This window comes from Entamoeba invadens (genome assembly GCF_000330505.1).
Source record: "Entamoeba invadens IP1 unplaced genomic scaffold scaff_1105074725029, whole genome shotgun sequence".
NCBI classification, from domain to species: Eukaryota; Evosea; order Mastigamoebida; family Endamoebidae; genus Entamoeba; species Entamoeba invadens.
In genome coordinates, this window is record NW_004440259.1 from 47,373 (window position 1) to 64,912 (window position 17,540).

General features: G+C 25.8%; 1 protein-coding gene across 1 annotated transcript; it reads left to right on the forward strand.

Annotated features, from left to right (window-relative positions):
* Positions 1-2,294: 2,294 nt before the first annotated feature.
* Positions 2,295-3,303, forward strand: EIN_103360 (protein serine/threonine kinase, putative; the record flags this gene model as incomplete). Its single annotated transcript, XM_004255536.1, has 2 exons — positions 2,295-2,438; positions 2,773-3,303. 2 exons carry the CDS (start codon positions 2,295-2,297, stop codon positions 3,301-3,303), a joined length of 675 nt encoding a protein of 224 aa, XP_004255584.1.
* Between the last annotated feature and the right edge of the window lie 14,237 nt (positions 3,304-17,540).

Below are 17,540 nucleotides of genomic sequence, written 5' to 3' on the forward strand. Positions count from 1 at the left end.
TTTTCTCTTGCAGATGACGAATGGAAAGTAAACTATACAAAAGCGAATTTTACATTAGCAACAATTCTTATTTGGGCAATAGTATTTGCAGTTTTGGTTATATTATCTGCTCTAATTGTTTCTGTTATAATAATTAGAAAATGGCTGATTAATCGAAAAGGAAAAGGAGAAGTGAAATTTGATGTCAAAGAATTCTTTTTGGAGAAATTTAAGAATACAAGTACTCAAAATTAAATAATAACTTTTTATTGTCTGTTGTTACAATATCTTTTGATACAATGTTTTGTGTAAATACTAAAACAATTTTAAATAATTTATATTTTATATATAATATTAACAATTATGTTTAAATATTATGATGTTTAATTATTAAAAATGACTTTGAACATCCATCAAAATACTTGAGCTGGCAATATTAAATCGAAGTCATAGACACGCATTAAATAATTTGAAATTGGTAAAATTAATTGAAATGCCAGTAAAAATAATTAAAAATACAAATAATAATTAATTGGTGTTGGTGGAAAAAAGTCTATCACAAGTTCAAACTGTTCTTATTTAACAAATCTATTTGTTGTTAGACTCCAAACTATAACTCCCAGATTTTATAATCCTTTTTATTTAAATAAACAAACTTTTAATTTTTGAAACCTACTCTACCAGTGGTGCTTTTTCATACACAAAATATGATGCTGTATCTTCTTTTTGTGATCACCAATTTGTACCCAATATAATGCTGGAATAGATTCAAGTAATACTGGAACATTGTCTTGTAAATCATGTAATGTGGGGTCTTATTCTAATAAAGGGGCAATTACTTGCACTATGTGAACGACTGGGTATTATTCACAATCTTCTGGCAGTGCAAAATGCTCAAATGTACTGCCGGAACGCGTTCTAAATACCCAATGATATCAAAAAATGTTTAAAGTGTAGTCGAGGAACGTATTGAGCAGTGGACGTGCTATTTGTTATAATTGTACAGCAGGAACTTTTGCAGATGAGAAAAGAAGTTGGGTGTGTAAAAAGTGTCGTGATGGATTTTATTCCACGGCTGGAAGTTTGACTTGTATTCAATCCGTTTTCACAAATTGTGGAGTGTGTTCAAAAACGACGGGGATATTCATACGATTCATCGAATAAGAACTGTTCGATATGTCCCGTATTGTATTATTTGGGTGGTGGAACTTCGTTGTGTTTAAAGTGTGCTTCTGGGTATTACTCACTTAGTGGTTCTTGTGGGTGTACAAAGTGTTCCACAAGTTGTAAAACGTGTGACCAAACAAATGGAAATTGTTTAGAGTATTAAGAAAAATCATCGTGATGTGAAATGTTTTTTCACGTCATAGTGAGTGTTAATACTGCGAATTGTTATTGGGCCAAAATAATGATATTAAGGGTTTTAAAACATTTTGGTTTTTTTTGTTATTCGAGGCTGTTAACCTTACGAAGTGAAAACTGGATAATTTATATCCTTGATTTTTTTACTTAAAATAAGTCACTTTTTTTTATTTTTGTATTTGAACTAAAAAGATCTTAAATTAAGAACTGCGTGTCACAAACCAATTTAAATAATGAAAAATTGATAAATTCCGAAACGCTCTAATGAAAATTCATGTGTATGTCTCGTAACAGCAAGTGTTGACTATTTTGAATACATGGAAAATAGAAAACATGGGTCTGTAAAGACCAGTTATTTGCGCGAAAACTAATCGATTTCGTGTTTTGAATTTATTTTTAATTATTCTAAAAATAAATTATGATCTAGATAAATCTTATCCAGATTTCACCTTCCCACAAAAAAAGTTGATTCAGTTGACTTGCTAAGGTTAAAATGAAAAACGATAGTTTTGTTCTACAAAATCTTTTGAGGCTAACTCAACAGATTGTGCTAAGAGGAAAAATGGTGTTTTTATATACTTTTTATGAGGGTTTTGTTTTTTCCTTTTCTAATCGAAAAACAAAACATTTTTATTTTTTGTTGTTATTAAAAGACAAATTCTAAATTATAGTTTCACATATTCAAATTCATTTTATAAAAAAAACGTTTTTGATATTTTTAAAATGTGCAAGAATTTGTCAATAAATGATATTTATTTACCCATTACATTTTTATGAAACAAAATTTAATTGGACAGTACATATCTCTGCTCAAATATAAACACGTTCCAACAATAAAGTTTCTCAAAAAAACGTATTGTGTTGAAGATTAAAAATTATCAATAAAAAATCGTTCTCATATTTTTATTAACCAAATAATCACTTACCAATATAATTTTATTCTGATGAATAAAATGAATATATTGGTTGATTTCATAATGATTTGTTATTCGAAAATAAAATACTCGATGTCTTGTTTATGTTTTATGAAAGTAGTTGATTTTTCGATTAAAAAAACAAAAAAAGAATCTGACCCAACACACTGTGACACAAAAAATGTTTCAAAACGAAATGAATAAACAATATAGTTATGTATTTAATAGCAATTTATGTTATATTGAAACTGTTCAGTAAATACTTGAAAAGTTGGGTGTATGACTACTAGCTATTTTGATAATGAAATGATGTGAAAATACAATCGTTATTCACATATAATAAATCAAACAATGAACTATTAATATGGTATAAATATAATTAAAATATAATAAAATAACAAACAAGTGAAATTGTTAATTAACATGTATTTTTGATAAGCATCAACATAACAATAGCACGAGACGATTGACTTGATTGATAACACGAAAAATGAAAAAGTAAATGAAAATTGTGTAGCTGAAAAACTTTGAATTAAATTTTTACTTGATGCGGCAAAGGGAATTTTTTATCTTCACGAAAACAGCATATTACATAAAAAATATCAAGCCGGATAACATCTTGGTATTTTCAATGGACGTTAACGAGAGAGTGAATGCAAAATTGACTGTTTTTGGGTCAAGTAGAAACATCAATTTATCAATGACAAATATGACATTCACAAAAGGCGTTGGCACACCAAAATATATGGTGCCTGAGATTATAAATAAGGAGAAGTACAAAAAGAGTGCAGACATATTTTCATTTGGTGTGACTATGTATGAGTGCTTGGCGTGGTGTGAGTCGTATAGTAAAGAAAACTTTGGATACCCATGGGATATCGTCGATTATGTGATGTCTCGAAAAAGACAAGGAAAGCCTTCCTGTGTGAGCGAAAAAGTTTTTGATGTTGTTAGTCGTGTGTGGGAACAAACACCTGAAAACAGAAGCTTGGCTGATAAAATCGTGAAACAACTTGATGTAGAATATAATAAAGCTAAAAATAATTGATTTGGTGTTTTAATCGTCAATAACATTTGAATTTTAATTGACCTGTTTTTACTTTGATATAAAATTATTTTTATGTTATTATTGTTTGACTTGTCTAAAGTGTTGTACATACAGAAAATAAAAAAACGCTTTATTTTTTTAACCGCTTAATTTAAAAGTTTCAAATGTTATTAATATAATAATATATTGTATGGTACTGTTTACCACAAGGTCTAAAAATGCCACTCAGAACCCTTTTTCGTCAAATGTGGTTATTTGTAATAGACTTTTGTTATAATTTCATTAATTATAACAATTAAAACGATGGAAAGCAGTTAAAAAGACCGTTATTTTTTATTCTTTAAAATTAATTTTTAAACATGTCTAATTATCTAATAAAGTCGAGATTGTTTATTTTGTAAAACACTTGGAATAAATTTAATGTTATTTAAGTTGTTTAGTGTTTTCACGTTTATGATTCATTAATTTGTCTGTTTCATAAAGAAGCAACATTGTAACCAACTCCAATTTTAAAACTTGTTTATTTGAAAAAAAATCTTATCAGAACATATAAACAGCTATTTTATTTAAAATTAATTTTTTTATTGTAATCTACTTGGTAAATATCAAAAACGTTGAAGTTTTATTAAGCTTTATGCTTGTCATATTTATTAAACTAATTACTCTATTTGATAACAAGTTTTATTCTTGACAATACCTTCGGTGTAATCCATCATTATAAGGACGAAATCCACATAATCGACAACGGTGGTTTATGATTTATCATAATCATCTATATCGACAACCCATTTTACACTTATCTTTACAATTTAACATATTTGAATGCTCTATTATTTCTTTTACATAATACAGAAATTTCTGTATTATGTAAAAGAATAAAAAGAATATACTAAGGCTTTTTTATAATCCTCAGATTAATTAACAATCATTATCATTTTTAGACATTGTCTACATTGAAATGGTCTTCCCCAAATATCAAAACATTAACGAAATAATAAGCTTTAGACCAGTCCCATCTATTCAAAACACACTTTTCCCCAACCAATATAAAAGGTTTCACTTATACTTTAAAAATAATTATACATTTTCCAATTTATAATTTTATTTATATTTTACTTCTGTATCAATATTTTTTTTAAGTTTATTGTTGTCACACTAACCAGTAAATACATACATGTTATTGAAATTGGAAATGCAAACATTTCTATATCAAAAACAGAATTGAAATGATTTAAGAAATACCATATCTTGCTCAGAAAAATGATTTTAAAGGAAAATAAAAAAATAAATGAAATCGGAATATTTAATATTTTATAATTATGTTTGTTTTGATGTTAAAAATAAATAATATTTTATTTATATTTTGTGGTTATTTTTTCAATAATTGAAAAATTACTAAAAATTGTTATGCACACAGATAACATTTTTATTCAAAACGTTTTAAACAAACAAAAGTATAAAAAATAACGACAATTAACACGTAAACACAATCAAGCAATTTACAGGTTAATCAGATTAGCAGCATGATGTAAATATTTGTCAGTATTTGACAGATTCATGTATTTTCATTAGTATTTTTAAATTTTCACATGTAATTTGGCTTTTGAAATATCAAATTGGTCATTATTGTTGATGTTGGTTCACTAAATATTAGATAAATCAACACACAATACGGCGTTTTGAATTTGGAATCAGTCAAAACAACTTATTTCCACATTCACTTTGTATTCATTTCATTTTTAAGCGGTTGTAAAAAATGCGTTGTAAAATACACGTTTAATATTGTATATTAGACTTTGCGTTATTGTACGTAAAGATTTTCTAGCTTTATTCATAAATAAAGCCACATATAATGCTCAATTACAAATTGTATTAGATGGGCACTAAAATAAGTTTGAAAGTACAATAAAATACATCATCGTTAATGACAATACCAAATATAGTAAATGTTGTTCAAAAAATGTATTGTAAATAAATATATAACAAGTCAGTACTCGAAAAAAGAATTGAGTTTGAGTTGTCTAAAGTGCAGTAAATCAAAAAACATTTAAATAAAATATGTTAAGATATAAGACTCCAATATAATACATAATTGGAAATAAAAAAAACCATTTTGAATTGTACAGCAGCTGGTTAACTGCATGTCCAATCCAATTTTGTTTATACTTTTTGTGTAAATATATATTATATCTTTCATAATTAAGTTAAATAGCATCATATAAACTGTTTTTTAGTATATAAACATTTATTTTGTATCAAATCACAATTGTCTTTGTTCATTTCCTTTTTTTATATTTCGAATATATTTTATTAATATAAATTTATATTTAAAAAATTTCATTGTTATTTATTTTTCATGTCAATGATTTCCTTTCAGATATTTTTTTGATTTTTAATGAACACTTTTATGTTATTTTATTGTTATGGAAAAAAACATTTTTTTTATTAATAATGAAAATTAATAAAAATAAAATCTATTTGTTTTCACAAATTACAGTTATTTAAATTTTATATATTTTTCCTTTAACAGTCAAAAGGAAAAAACAATTAGAGTCATTCTCTAAACGTTGTCCTTTCCTCAAACGTCGTCCCTTTTGCAAAAAAACACAAAAAATTCTTTAAAAATTGGGAATTAGGTAAATAAATCATAAAAATGGTAACAATGATTTTCTGGCGTTTCAAAAAATTTCCCGATATATTCCAGTTATTAATATCGTAAAACTGAGGGACAACGTTAAGTAAAGAACAACGTTTAGAGAATGACTCTATGTTGAATATTTTAACTGGTTTTCATAAAAGCCAAATCTAGCATCAAAAATTAATTGTACTTAATAAAAGATGTATTTCCCTTACAAATTGTTAGGTGCTGTGTTTCGATAGGTATTATCTTTTTTTGTCGTGCATAATAGTAAGATATATCCATTGTAATTTTACTATTTTCATATTGAAAAACGACATAAATTCGCTCTAGGTGAAGAATAACGCATATGCAACAACACATAATCTGTTAATATATCCACTGCGTATTGCCATAATGCCATCTTAATTATTTTAAAATGTTCAAATTGAAAAAAGCACAAAATGATGAAAACAAAACACAATTTAATGGAATCCAAGAATTCGCAATTGATAAACAATGCGATTGCTTTTAAAGCGATTTACAAAATTCACTTGGAACATATCATGAATGTGGTTTGGTATGTAACAATTAAGTGAAGATTTTTTACAACAAAAAAAACAGCAACACCAGATATGACAAAAGCTATAATGGTATTATCTAAAGCAGTCCTGTCTACAATGTGACAAAGGTGCTTAAGTTGATATGGTAATAGAGGGAGTTGTGTAACATATGCTTTTGGTATTATTTTGACACAACAAACAATGATTATATCGATGTTAATTAACTTGCTGAAAAATGCAAACTGTTTGACCTACATTTAGTGGTTGTGCCTACCCGGCTGCATTTTAAGCAATCAATATAGATTGATTGTAATACGAGGTGAAGTTTTTGAATTGTGTTAAACCAGTTTCAAATTATATGAAATGTAATGTCAAGTTTAGCTATAAAGAAGATGTCGAATTTTGAACAAGAAAAGATAATTAATGTGTCATTAATATTACACATGACAATTGCAAGACTTGTTCAGAGTATGAACATGCCGAGTGTTATGATGTGTATCATGAAAATAAAAATTTCATATTCACAAAATATGGTAAAATGTGTGCTAATTGTACAGATATTATACAATATGTTTTTATATATCAAACATTTTAATGTTAAAAATAAATGTAATCACAAATTGTAAGTCATACAATTCAAAACCACAGAAGTGCAATGAATGCACTTCAAGTAACAAAGTTAAACCAAATGGTGATGAGTGTATTTTCAGGACAACTGAACAATTGATAATATATTGTATCGAATACACAATATTTTCATTTCTTAATAATCTTTGCATCAATATTGTAAAATTATTTTATAACAATTATATTGATTTCTTTACGAACAACAATAGTACGTTAATTCAATGAACTTATTATTTTTTAACATAATAAAACAAACCAGAAAAACTTAAAATTAAATATGGGATGTCCGATGTTGGAATATAAAAGGGTGTTTGTGGTCATTTATTTTCCTCGAGTTCTCTTGAGTCGATCACACAAACAGGGACAAGTCGTTTTAAGCTATAACCGAAGATGTATGTGACAAATTTTTGAAAAGTCAGCTCCACATTTCAAAAAGTGTAAAAATGAAAGATACACTCGATCATTTTTTGAACATTCTTTTATAACTACTTTGTGTTGAAATAAGAGTATTGGTGTCATGGGAATTTATAACAGGCATTATAAAATGAAGAATTAACAATAAGCAATTTTATCTTAGTGTGTGGGTCTACAAATTTTGCACCATCAACAATACCTTTATTTTTTACTGTTTTAAGGCAATAAATAAAAAGAATATTGATATTGTCATCACCATCATCCATATCATTGGGTCCATCCTCTGCTCTAAATAACCAAAAACACTGAGAGAAACTACTTTGATTGTATATTTTTGCCTCATAAATTATACTTTAGAACCAAAAAAAATCTTTTTAGAAATATTCAACCTTTTAAAAAACAACAAAATCCAAAAAACGTTGATTTGCTCGACCATCTTAAACGCCTAGTCAATACCAGATAGAAGAAAAAATTGTTGAAGACTTTACTCTTTGTGTTATTTTATCTGAAATATTGGACAAAAAGAAGGAATGGTGGGTAGCCGGTTCGACCAATTCAGAAGTGACGTTCTTAACACCAAGTACCTCAATGGACAACGGGGGTTTCCTGAAATAAAGACAGAAGTGAGGACTTATTAGTCAAAGCACGAGAACGTCATTTGAACTCAGAAGTCCGTCGAGAGGTCTTTACAGCTGTAATGGGAGAGGAAGATTGTGTCGATAAGTATCAACGGATCTTACAATTTAGTTTAAAATGAGAAGTCAATAAATTGGTGGTGCGACTTTTTCGCCTTCCTTTACTTAAAATAAATCGAAATAGTACATCAAAACATTCAATAATGCCGTTTAGAGTTGTGATTATATTTTTAGATATACCATGTTTTAAATTAATCATTAACTAAAGTTTTAAATACTCTTACAATATATTATCAACTCTTGTTATTTGTATTATTTTACTTGGAATATTCCCCAAAATCTTTTTTGATGATATCATATTCTTTGTTTGTAATATATTTACATCGTGATGAACGACCTCCAGTAGATATAAAGACTGCTAATTTGTAAGGTTATGTTAATTCTTGGCTTGTAAATAAGCTCACATTAAAAGCACTCATCTATGATAACAACAAAGGAATAATCATCAGAACTTTTCTTGTTTATTTTTTGATTAAGGATTTCAGGAGACATATATTTTGGAGTAACAACTCCCTTTGTGAATATTATGTTCTTAATCAACACATTGACATTTTGTGATGACCCAAAATCAGTCAATTTAGCATTCAAATCAATTGCTTTTTTAATGAAAACATCAAGATATCATCAAACTTAATATCTAATGTCTAATATCCCATTGTGTTAAAATAGAGTAACCCATTTGCGGCATTATACATAAACTTAATGTGCAACTTATCTTCGACTTTTTCAACCTTTTTTGTTTTATCAAATCGTTTTAATTACCACAGGTCGCAATAAGTTGACTGTAGATATTTTGTTTGGTATAAACACAGCTCCATAATAGTGGACGACACATTCATTTTTAAATTTGTTTGATTTAGCTACTTTCTTCTTGAATTAGTCGACTTTTATTTTATCATTTCTAACTCTTTCATCTTATTAATGGCAAGTTCTATACCTCTTAATTTCCCTTAATAAATTACACCAAACAAATATTCAGTATTTTTTCTTTTCAATCGACTCGTCTGGGTCTAATCCAGTCTTAATCTCCTTCTCATCATTTATTATATTGTAAAGTTGGGACTTTATCCCTTTCTTTAAATTGGCAGCAACCAACACGATATTATCTTCAATTCATGAGTAATTTGGCGCTAAAAAGACCTCAAATTCAATTGTTTTTTCTTATAATTGTCACGATTATAGCATCAGTTAGAATGGAATATTTTGTGTACAAGTGAATATTGTAGAGAGTACTAAGTAAAAGTTTTATCAACACATAGATCACAGCCGCAACTCATGCAAATTGATTGAGGGATACACAGCATGCTCACTTGATATTGACAAGTGTTTCAAGTGTTTGAATGGGTTTTTGGTGAGTGTACAATGCGAGTTTTGAAACAAGACAACGCAAACATGTAAAAAGTTTTCGAGTCACTCAACTGGCAACACATCTGTAAAGATACTTTTTGGAAATAAATTGGTGTTTCAAATGCAGAAAGATTGGTAAGTGTGACAAATCAATTTGTCTTTGTTTCAAGTGCGAAAAATATAACAGCTTATTGGTTAATTAAAATGAATACAAATGTGTCGATCAGATAACCTTCGAGTTGTTCAGTTGATTGGAATTGCAATGAATGCAATAGTTACCATCAGTTTAGAAAGTATTTATATTCAATACGAAAAATTAAATTTTTAAAATTGTACAATTATAAAACAACTAATTCAAATGTTCAAATAAAAATTGAAAAATTCAAATTTGTAAAATACAAACATAAAATATTTGTAATGTATTGTTGTGACATACACTTATAGTTACAATTGACCAAAAAAATCATAGACAAATTAATTCTAAGAACTAACAATAGTTTTAACATTGTAATCGAAAAACTATTATTAAAATATATTTAAGTGCCTTAGTATTATTTGGTGAACTTATATTCACTTACTTTTTGAACTTTGTGTCGAAGGTTATTAATGGTAAATACATCATTCTGACTATAATTTGGTCTTTGATTATTACCTGTATAATGTAACAAATATTTAATTACTTGGTTAATTGTTATTGCAAAATATTTTCTCGCTTCAGTGCAATATTTTTTTATTATTTTAGTTTGTAAAAAAAACATGAGTTTATTATTGTTTTTTTGTATCAACCCAGTTCGAATAAGCCCACAATCTAAACCATTATTTAAATTCATTCTGACCAAAAATCGTATACGCCCTACAACACAACAATCCATGTCGATCCCAATACCTTTCTCTAAGTTGTTTCTAATAAGGAATCAAAAAGAGAAAAACACAAATTTTATAATGTACAAAAACGTCCGTTATACTTTATCAAAAGTTAAAAATAATAAACCAAAGAGAAAGTTGTTTCACAACTAATTGATTGACGTTACTTTTAAAATAAGGAGCACCCAAATTCTATCAAAGTCACTGATTATTATTGAAATTGTTTATGCGACTTTCAATGATTGGGGTCTAAAAAAACTAAAAATTCCATCTTCTGTTAAAATAATTTGAAATAAAGCATTTCGGTTGTGTAAAACATGAAAAAAGTTAAAGTGATAGTGAACACGACTGTGATGCCAAATTCATTTTTGAAAATTGTGCCAAACTTGAGAAAATCAACTTTATGATAATCTTCAATTAGTTGGAAATAGTGCTTATTTAAAGCAAAACTAGTCGAAGTTGTAATATTCAATATTTGTAAAGTTGTTACACAATGTTATTAAATTTACTTAAATTAAACTTAAATTGTGTTGGAAAAAGTTTTTCACAAATACCAGACTATTTTGGTGACTCTTGTTCCAGTTTTAAAATAATTATAGAAATTCACAAGATGGTCAATAACTTAAAAGCCATAGCCGACAAAACACAAAAACTACTTATTTTACCTTTGGTGTTATGTAATAGAGTGATTGAACATAAATATTATGAACTTATGAATGTTTAAACACAATTTAATTAAGAATAGATGGACCATTGAAGACACTATTGATTAAAGAACACTATAAGAAATACTTTGCAAAATTTATGGTCAGAGTTTATATTTTATAAAAAAAAATATAATTCGACATAAGAAGTTAAAAAACATATATCTTTATTTATCATTAATTGATTCTTTGTTATTTTCATTCCTTTTGAGTAAAAATAATTAACAATTTAAAACAAAATATTTGTATTATTGATTAATATTGATATATAATGGTTAAATCAAAAAAACAATTGTTTGTAAAAAGACATATAATAATAGAACATAAATATATTTTCAGAAAAAGTTATTTTCGAGAAAACAAAACACTCAACAAAAATACAATCTATATATTAAATTTCAACATTCTTTAACTAAAAATAATATTCATTTGTCAATTTGCTATAAAAATAAAATTAAATTGATTTATAAATAAAATGAGTGTCGAATTGAATTTTAAAAATACTGCCTTGGAACTTTTTTGTTGTGTTACTCGTTTGTTAAGGTATCAAGATAATAATTATAACAATTAATATGTTATTGTTTATCATTTTTTTATTTTGACATCAAAAGTTTTTGTTTTTTATGATTGTAAAAGTTGTATTAAAATTAGAATTCAATCGTTTATTCATTTTTTGTTTGATTACAACTAAACTGTATGCCAAAAGTCGGTACTTTACCAATTATTAGTGGAAACCCTTTTATAATAAATTCCCGTTTTTTAAAGTTTTTTTGTTGTTTTCATTTATAATTTCCATTTGAAAAAAAGAAAAAACAGTACCGACTTTTTAACCCTCAAAACCAATACAGTTATAAATTTCAATTAAAATTTCGGGATTTTAACAAAAAATTAGAACAAACTTGTCCGATTTTCTGAGACTGTTATTCAGTCTTTTTCACTGTTGAGATTCTCAAAAAATCGGCATTTTTGCCTTTTGGTAATGGACGAGTAGTTTGAATGGGTGAGATAACCGTATTTTACCTCTCACATTACGACTCTCCCCCACTTCAAAATACACAATAAATCGTTCTAACTTGTTGTTATTTTATGGTTGTCTCTTTAAAAAAAACAAACTTTGAAACACTACACATATTAAATGGTTATTTTTATTTTCAATAATCTTTTCTTTGTGTTGTAAGTGTTAATGAAATTGAAAGATTTTTATTATTTGTTGGATCATTAACATTTTCTTTTGAAAAAAGAAAAAGTCGGTTTTACTCACGGCAAAAACAACCATATGGTCAAGCAAAATTTTTGAAGAAGTAAGTTATTTGATATTTTCCTTGTTATTTTTTATTTAATTTTTTAGCTTGGTCTAAATTCAAGGTTCAGTCAAGTTTGTTTTTTAAAAAATAAGAGGGAAAAAAATAAGCAAAAAAACGATGTCAAACAAAATGAAAAATATTTGGAATCATTTACTTCAAAAAGTCGGGTCCTTTCGGTACCGACTTTTGAAAAACAGTTTATATTCTGAATATTAAAAAATTTTTGTTGTATTTTTTTTGATAGACAATTTTATATTTTTTCTTGACTTTTCGAATAACATTTACTTTTTATTTTAAAATTACAAAAAATTGTGGTTATTATATAATAGATAAAAATATAGCTTTTGATGGTAAAATTAATTAAAAATAAAAATATTATTAATTACAAAAATAAAACATACAATACTAACAACAATATTTTTAATACAAATAATCTTTAACAAAACAAATTTTATTTTAATTTTATAATACCTTTTATTTAAACTTGAAAAATGCATTCTAATATGATAATATAATAATATGATTATTATATTCATATAAAATTACAATTCTGACAATTTGATACCAATGGAAACAGAGACACTGTAATGTTGTATCGATATATTTTGTAAAATAAAATCATACACAATACGGGATGACGACATTTTGCCAAACGATATTTTACTAAAAATTATTAAGAACTTTCTTAATTATTCTTTAACAAAGAAAATTTTAAAAATAATTCATTGTTGTATTTTTGTCAAGCTTTTATAAAAATATATTTTTGTCGACAATAAATAAATTGTAAATTGTATGAATAAATATATTTATATATTATTACAACTCTGCGTATTTTGTTTTTATTTTACGCTATTAAATCTTATTAAATAGAAATATTACTTGAACCAGTAACTTTGGTTATACATACAATATTTTGAGTATTTTTTTAAAGCAACAAATAAAAATATACAACTTAATGTTCGTGTAAATTCACACATTGTATTATTGGAAAAGTCTTATAAGTATTATTTCTGTTTAAACAAAAATACTTGATTCAATTAATCAAACAATTTATAAACAATTGTTATCAAATTTATAAATAATATAATATTTAATTAGTTAGTATATAATTTAATGATGTAATTTTCAAAAGTGAATTTATAATGAATTTTGTTTAAATAACCATTTGTATTCAAAAATTTATTTTTAACATGTTTTATGTAAAAATATACCAAATTTAAAGTTCTTTATTGTGTTTATATGATGTCATTTGAATTACTTCGGCTCTATTATAATCACTACAACCCGAATTATTAAAATTGAATTATCATTTTATTAACTTTTATTAACTTTATTTCATTAAAATATTAAAAAAAATAAATTACTTAATTAATTTTTTGTTTTTTCTACACTCTTTTTTGATTTCTTGGATTACAGATCTTCTTTTTTTTTCTTGGCTTTTTTTCACGTATAATTTTTTCTTTGTATTTTGAATATCAACAATTTTAGTTGGATTTTTATTTTCAAGTCTTGTTTGTTGGATAAAGTCTTTACTTTCAAACATATCACCATTTGTTGAAGTGTTTATATCAACAACATTTTCATTGATACAATCTACACAATTTTCTTTTGTAACATTTTACGTCTCGTTTTGTTCACAATTTTCGACTTCGAAGTAAACTTCATGATTTAAGCCATCAAATAACACACTTACCTTTTCGAGAAAACAATTTAATTTGATTTCACCACAGTAATAATTTGTTGTTAAATTTTTAAGTGTATTATATATTATTTCAACTTTACTGTTTGATTTTTTATAATGTCCGTTTTTCATGTTTTTTAGATCTTTATTAACATCTTCTATCACTTCTCCGATTTTTTTAACGAACTTCCAGAAACCAGGTTTCACGAACTCAAGCCTCCTGGTGAGCGCGGCGTGGTAAGACTCACAATCATTATTAGTCCTCTTTTTTCTCATAAATTGACACCACAATGAAATGGGAAACGCGCCATTTATCCACACTTTTTTGAAGTATTCCACAACTATCCCAAATGAAGGTATATGAGAATACCACTCCGTTAAAATACCAACTGTTTAAATAATATCTTCTTCTTTCAAAAAGCACACGGACTCTAATATTTTCACCGCAGCTTTGAATTCTGTATTTAAAGAATACTCACATTTAAGTCCGGCATTATTGATAAACTTTCGTATGGCTTGACGTTGATGAAAAAGGCATTCTTTGTGCTCTAGACCAAAAGTTTTGTATTTTCTTAAAACGGTGATAAGCGAATTTTCGAAGTCAGTCACAACAACAACGTTTCTTCCAAAACAAGTATAATTTTCGTTGATTTCTTTAAGCAAGCATTCAATGGCATTAAAAAGTGTTTCATATGTATTTGAAGTTTTGTTTTTTAACAAACAGTGAATTGCTGGAAATGTTTGGTTGTTTTGTAATTGACAATGCAGTGAATATAGCTGATAAAATTGTTTGGGGCAACTCCGGAAAGTCCCATCCATAAACACTTCTTTGCATCTTGCTAACATTGTCAATTGTTGGCTATTTCCAAATATAAGTATTCCATTTTGCTCATCTTTGAATAATAAATTGAAGTCGCCAACACTTATTATAATATCATCATATGAATTTGGTTCATATTTGTGAACTTTGTTTCTTTGAACAAAGCGTTCTAATGTTGATTGTGTTATTCCTATAGAACCTCTTTTGTATTTTGTTATAACTGATTTCATTGTTAATTTTTTTGTTGGTGAAGTTTGTAAGTCATTTTTGATAAAATTTAAATGATTTTTTCTGCGTAAATCTTGTTTTTCGTGAATGTGAGTTGTTGTTTTGCCATAATGATAACTACCATCTGTGTTTTTTATTATAGTCACTTTACACTTTCGACAAGAGCAGCGAAAGTGTGTTCTTTCTTTGTCTATGGCATGAAACAAATAACCATCATAAATAGGCAATTCTTTTCCCCTTGTGCTTTTGATGCTCATTCTTGTTATATATTAGTTTTGATGTTGTATTTATAATTAAAAATACAAAACCAATGAAGTAATATAAATACATAAATGAAAAATAAACGATTATTTTTTTAATATTTTAATGAAATAAAGTTAATAAAAGTTAATAAAATGATAATTCAATTTTAATAATTCGGGTTGTAGTGATTATAATAGAGCCGAAGTAATTCAAATGACATCATATAAACACAATAAAGAACTTTAAATTTGGTATATTTTTACATAAAACATGTTAAAAATAAATTTTTGAATACAAATGGTTATTTAAACAAAATTCATTATAAATTCACTTTTGAAAATTACATCATTAAATTATATACTAACTAATTAAATATTATATTATTTATAAATTTGATAACAATTGTTTATAAATTGTTTGATTAATTGAATCAAGTATTTTTGTTTAAACAGAAATAATACTTATAAGACTTTTCCAATAATACAATGTGTGAATTTACACGAACATTAAGTTGTATATTTTTATTTGTTGCTTTAAAAAAATACTCAAAATATTGTATGTATAACCAAAGTTACTGGTTCAAGTAATATTTCTATTTAATAAGATTTAATAGCGTAAAATAAAAACAAAATACGCAGAGTTGTAATAATATATAAATATATTTATTCATACAATTTACAATTTATTTATTGTCGACAAAAATATATTTTTATAAAAGCTTGACAAAAATACAACAATGAATTATTTTTAAAATTTTCTTTGTTAAAGAATAATTAAGAAAGTTCTTAATAATTTTTAGTAAAATATCGTTTGGCAAAATGTCACCCTCTCACACAATACATTTTAGTTTATAATTGTATACTTTAACCAAAAAATCAAATAAAACAAATGACACCCCTTGAATACACTACAAAACCAACAAAGAAGTCAAGAAATATCAAACAAAGATCCAATTTGTATGTATTTCAACATTGTATTAATAGATTATTATTTTAATTAAAAAATGATATAAAAATAGTAAAAACCAATTTAAAAAGCAAGAATTAGATAATCAAACACAACAATTAAATGTGGTGAATCTAAGTCGATTACATCGTTATTTATTACTGACTATTGAATATTTAACAAATGGGGTTATGCCAAACAATCAAAGCTTTTATATTAAAAGCTTCTGATTGATACTCGCTGTCATATTAGTAACAACAAACATATTAAAGCAAACAAAATATCATATATCAAATATCAACAACTGTCATCATTAAAGAGACAATAAAAAACAACAAAAAGCTATGTTTTTACATTTGATAAAAATAATGCAATTGATGTGTTATATTCTCAATTATATAAAATTGGCGACTTAATTCAAAATTACATTTCAAAAAAGTCTGAGGCGTTATGATAAAAACCTTAACATCAATCTTTTTATCTAATTTATACCAAAATGCAAACGAAGCGCCTCCTTCATTTGATCAATAAACCATTAGAATAATGTAAATATGGGTTGTTTCTTCTTATTTAAACATGTAATGTATTAACACTCAGCATTTAAGAAAGAAAAGCCGACTCAACTGGGTCAGCAAACAATGTATTCAATTGATATATATTCCACGAACACACTAAATGCCAAAGTGACTCTTTTAGAAAGAGTCTTTCTTTGTTGTATAAATAAAATTAGACTGCGGAATCGATTAAAAAAGAAAAGAAAATAAATAAAGAGCGATTGTACGGCATGGAAAAAAACAGTCTAAGCAACAAACTATAGAGGTGCAAGCGCTTCTATTTATAATATTATTATATTATAAATAAGATTCAGAGTAATACAGAGAGTGTTAAAAATCAAAGTGATAAAAAAAAAGAAAGAAAGAGTCGCTTGGATATTATTGATTGAATACATTGTTCATTTATTTGTTTTTATTTTCAAATAAAGATAGTCAATAATAAAAAATAATCAATGAATTAAGCAAATTAATACAATTATTTTTTTGATTAATTAAGTTTAAAATTTTTTATATTATATTGTTTTGAATGTAATTATAAATTTTACTTTATTTTAAATACAATACGTGTTAATTGATATTTCATATTATAATTTAAAACAAATAAAATGTTAAATTAATGCCTTTAATAATA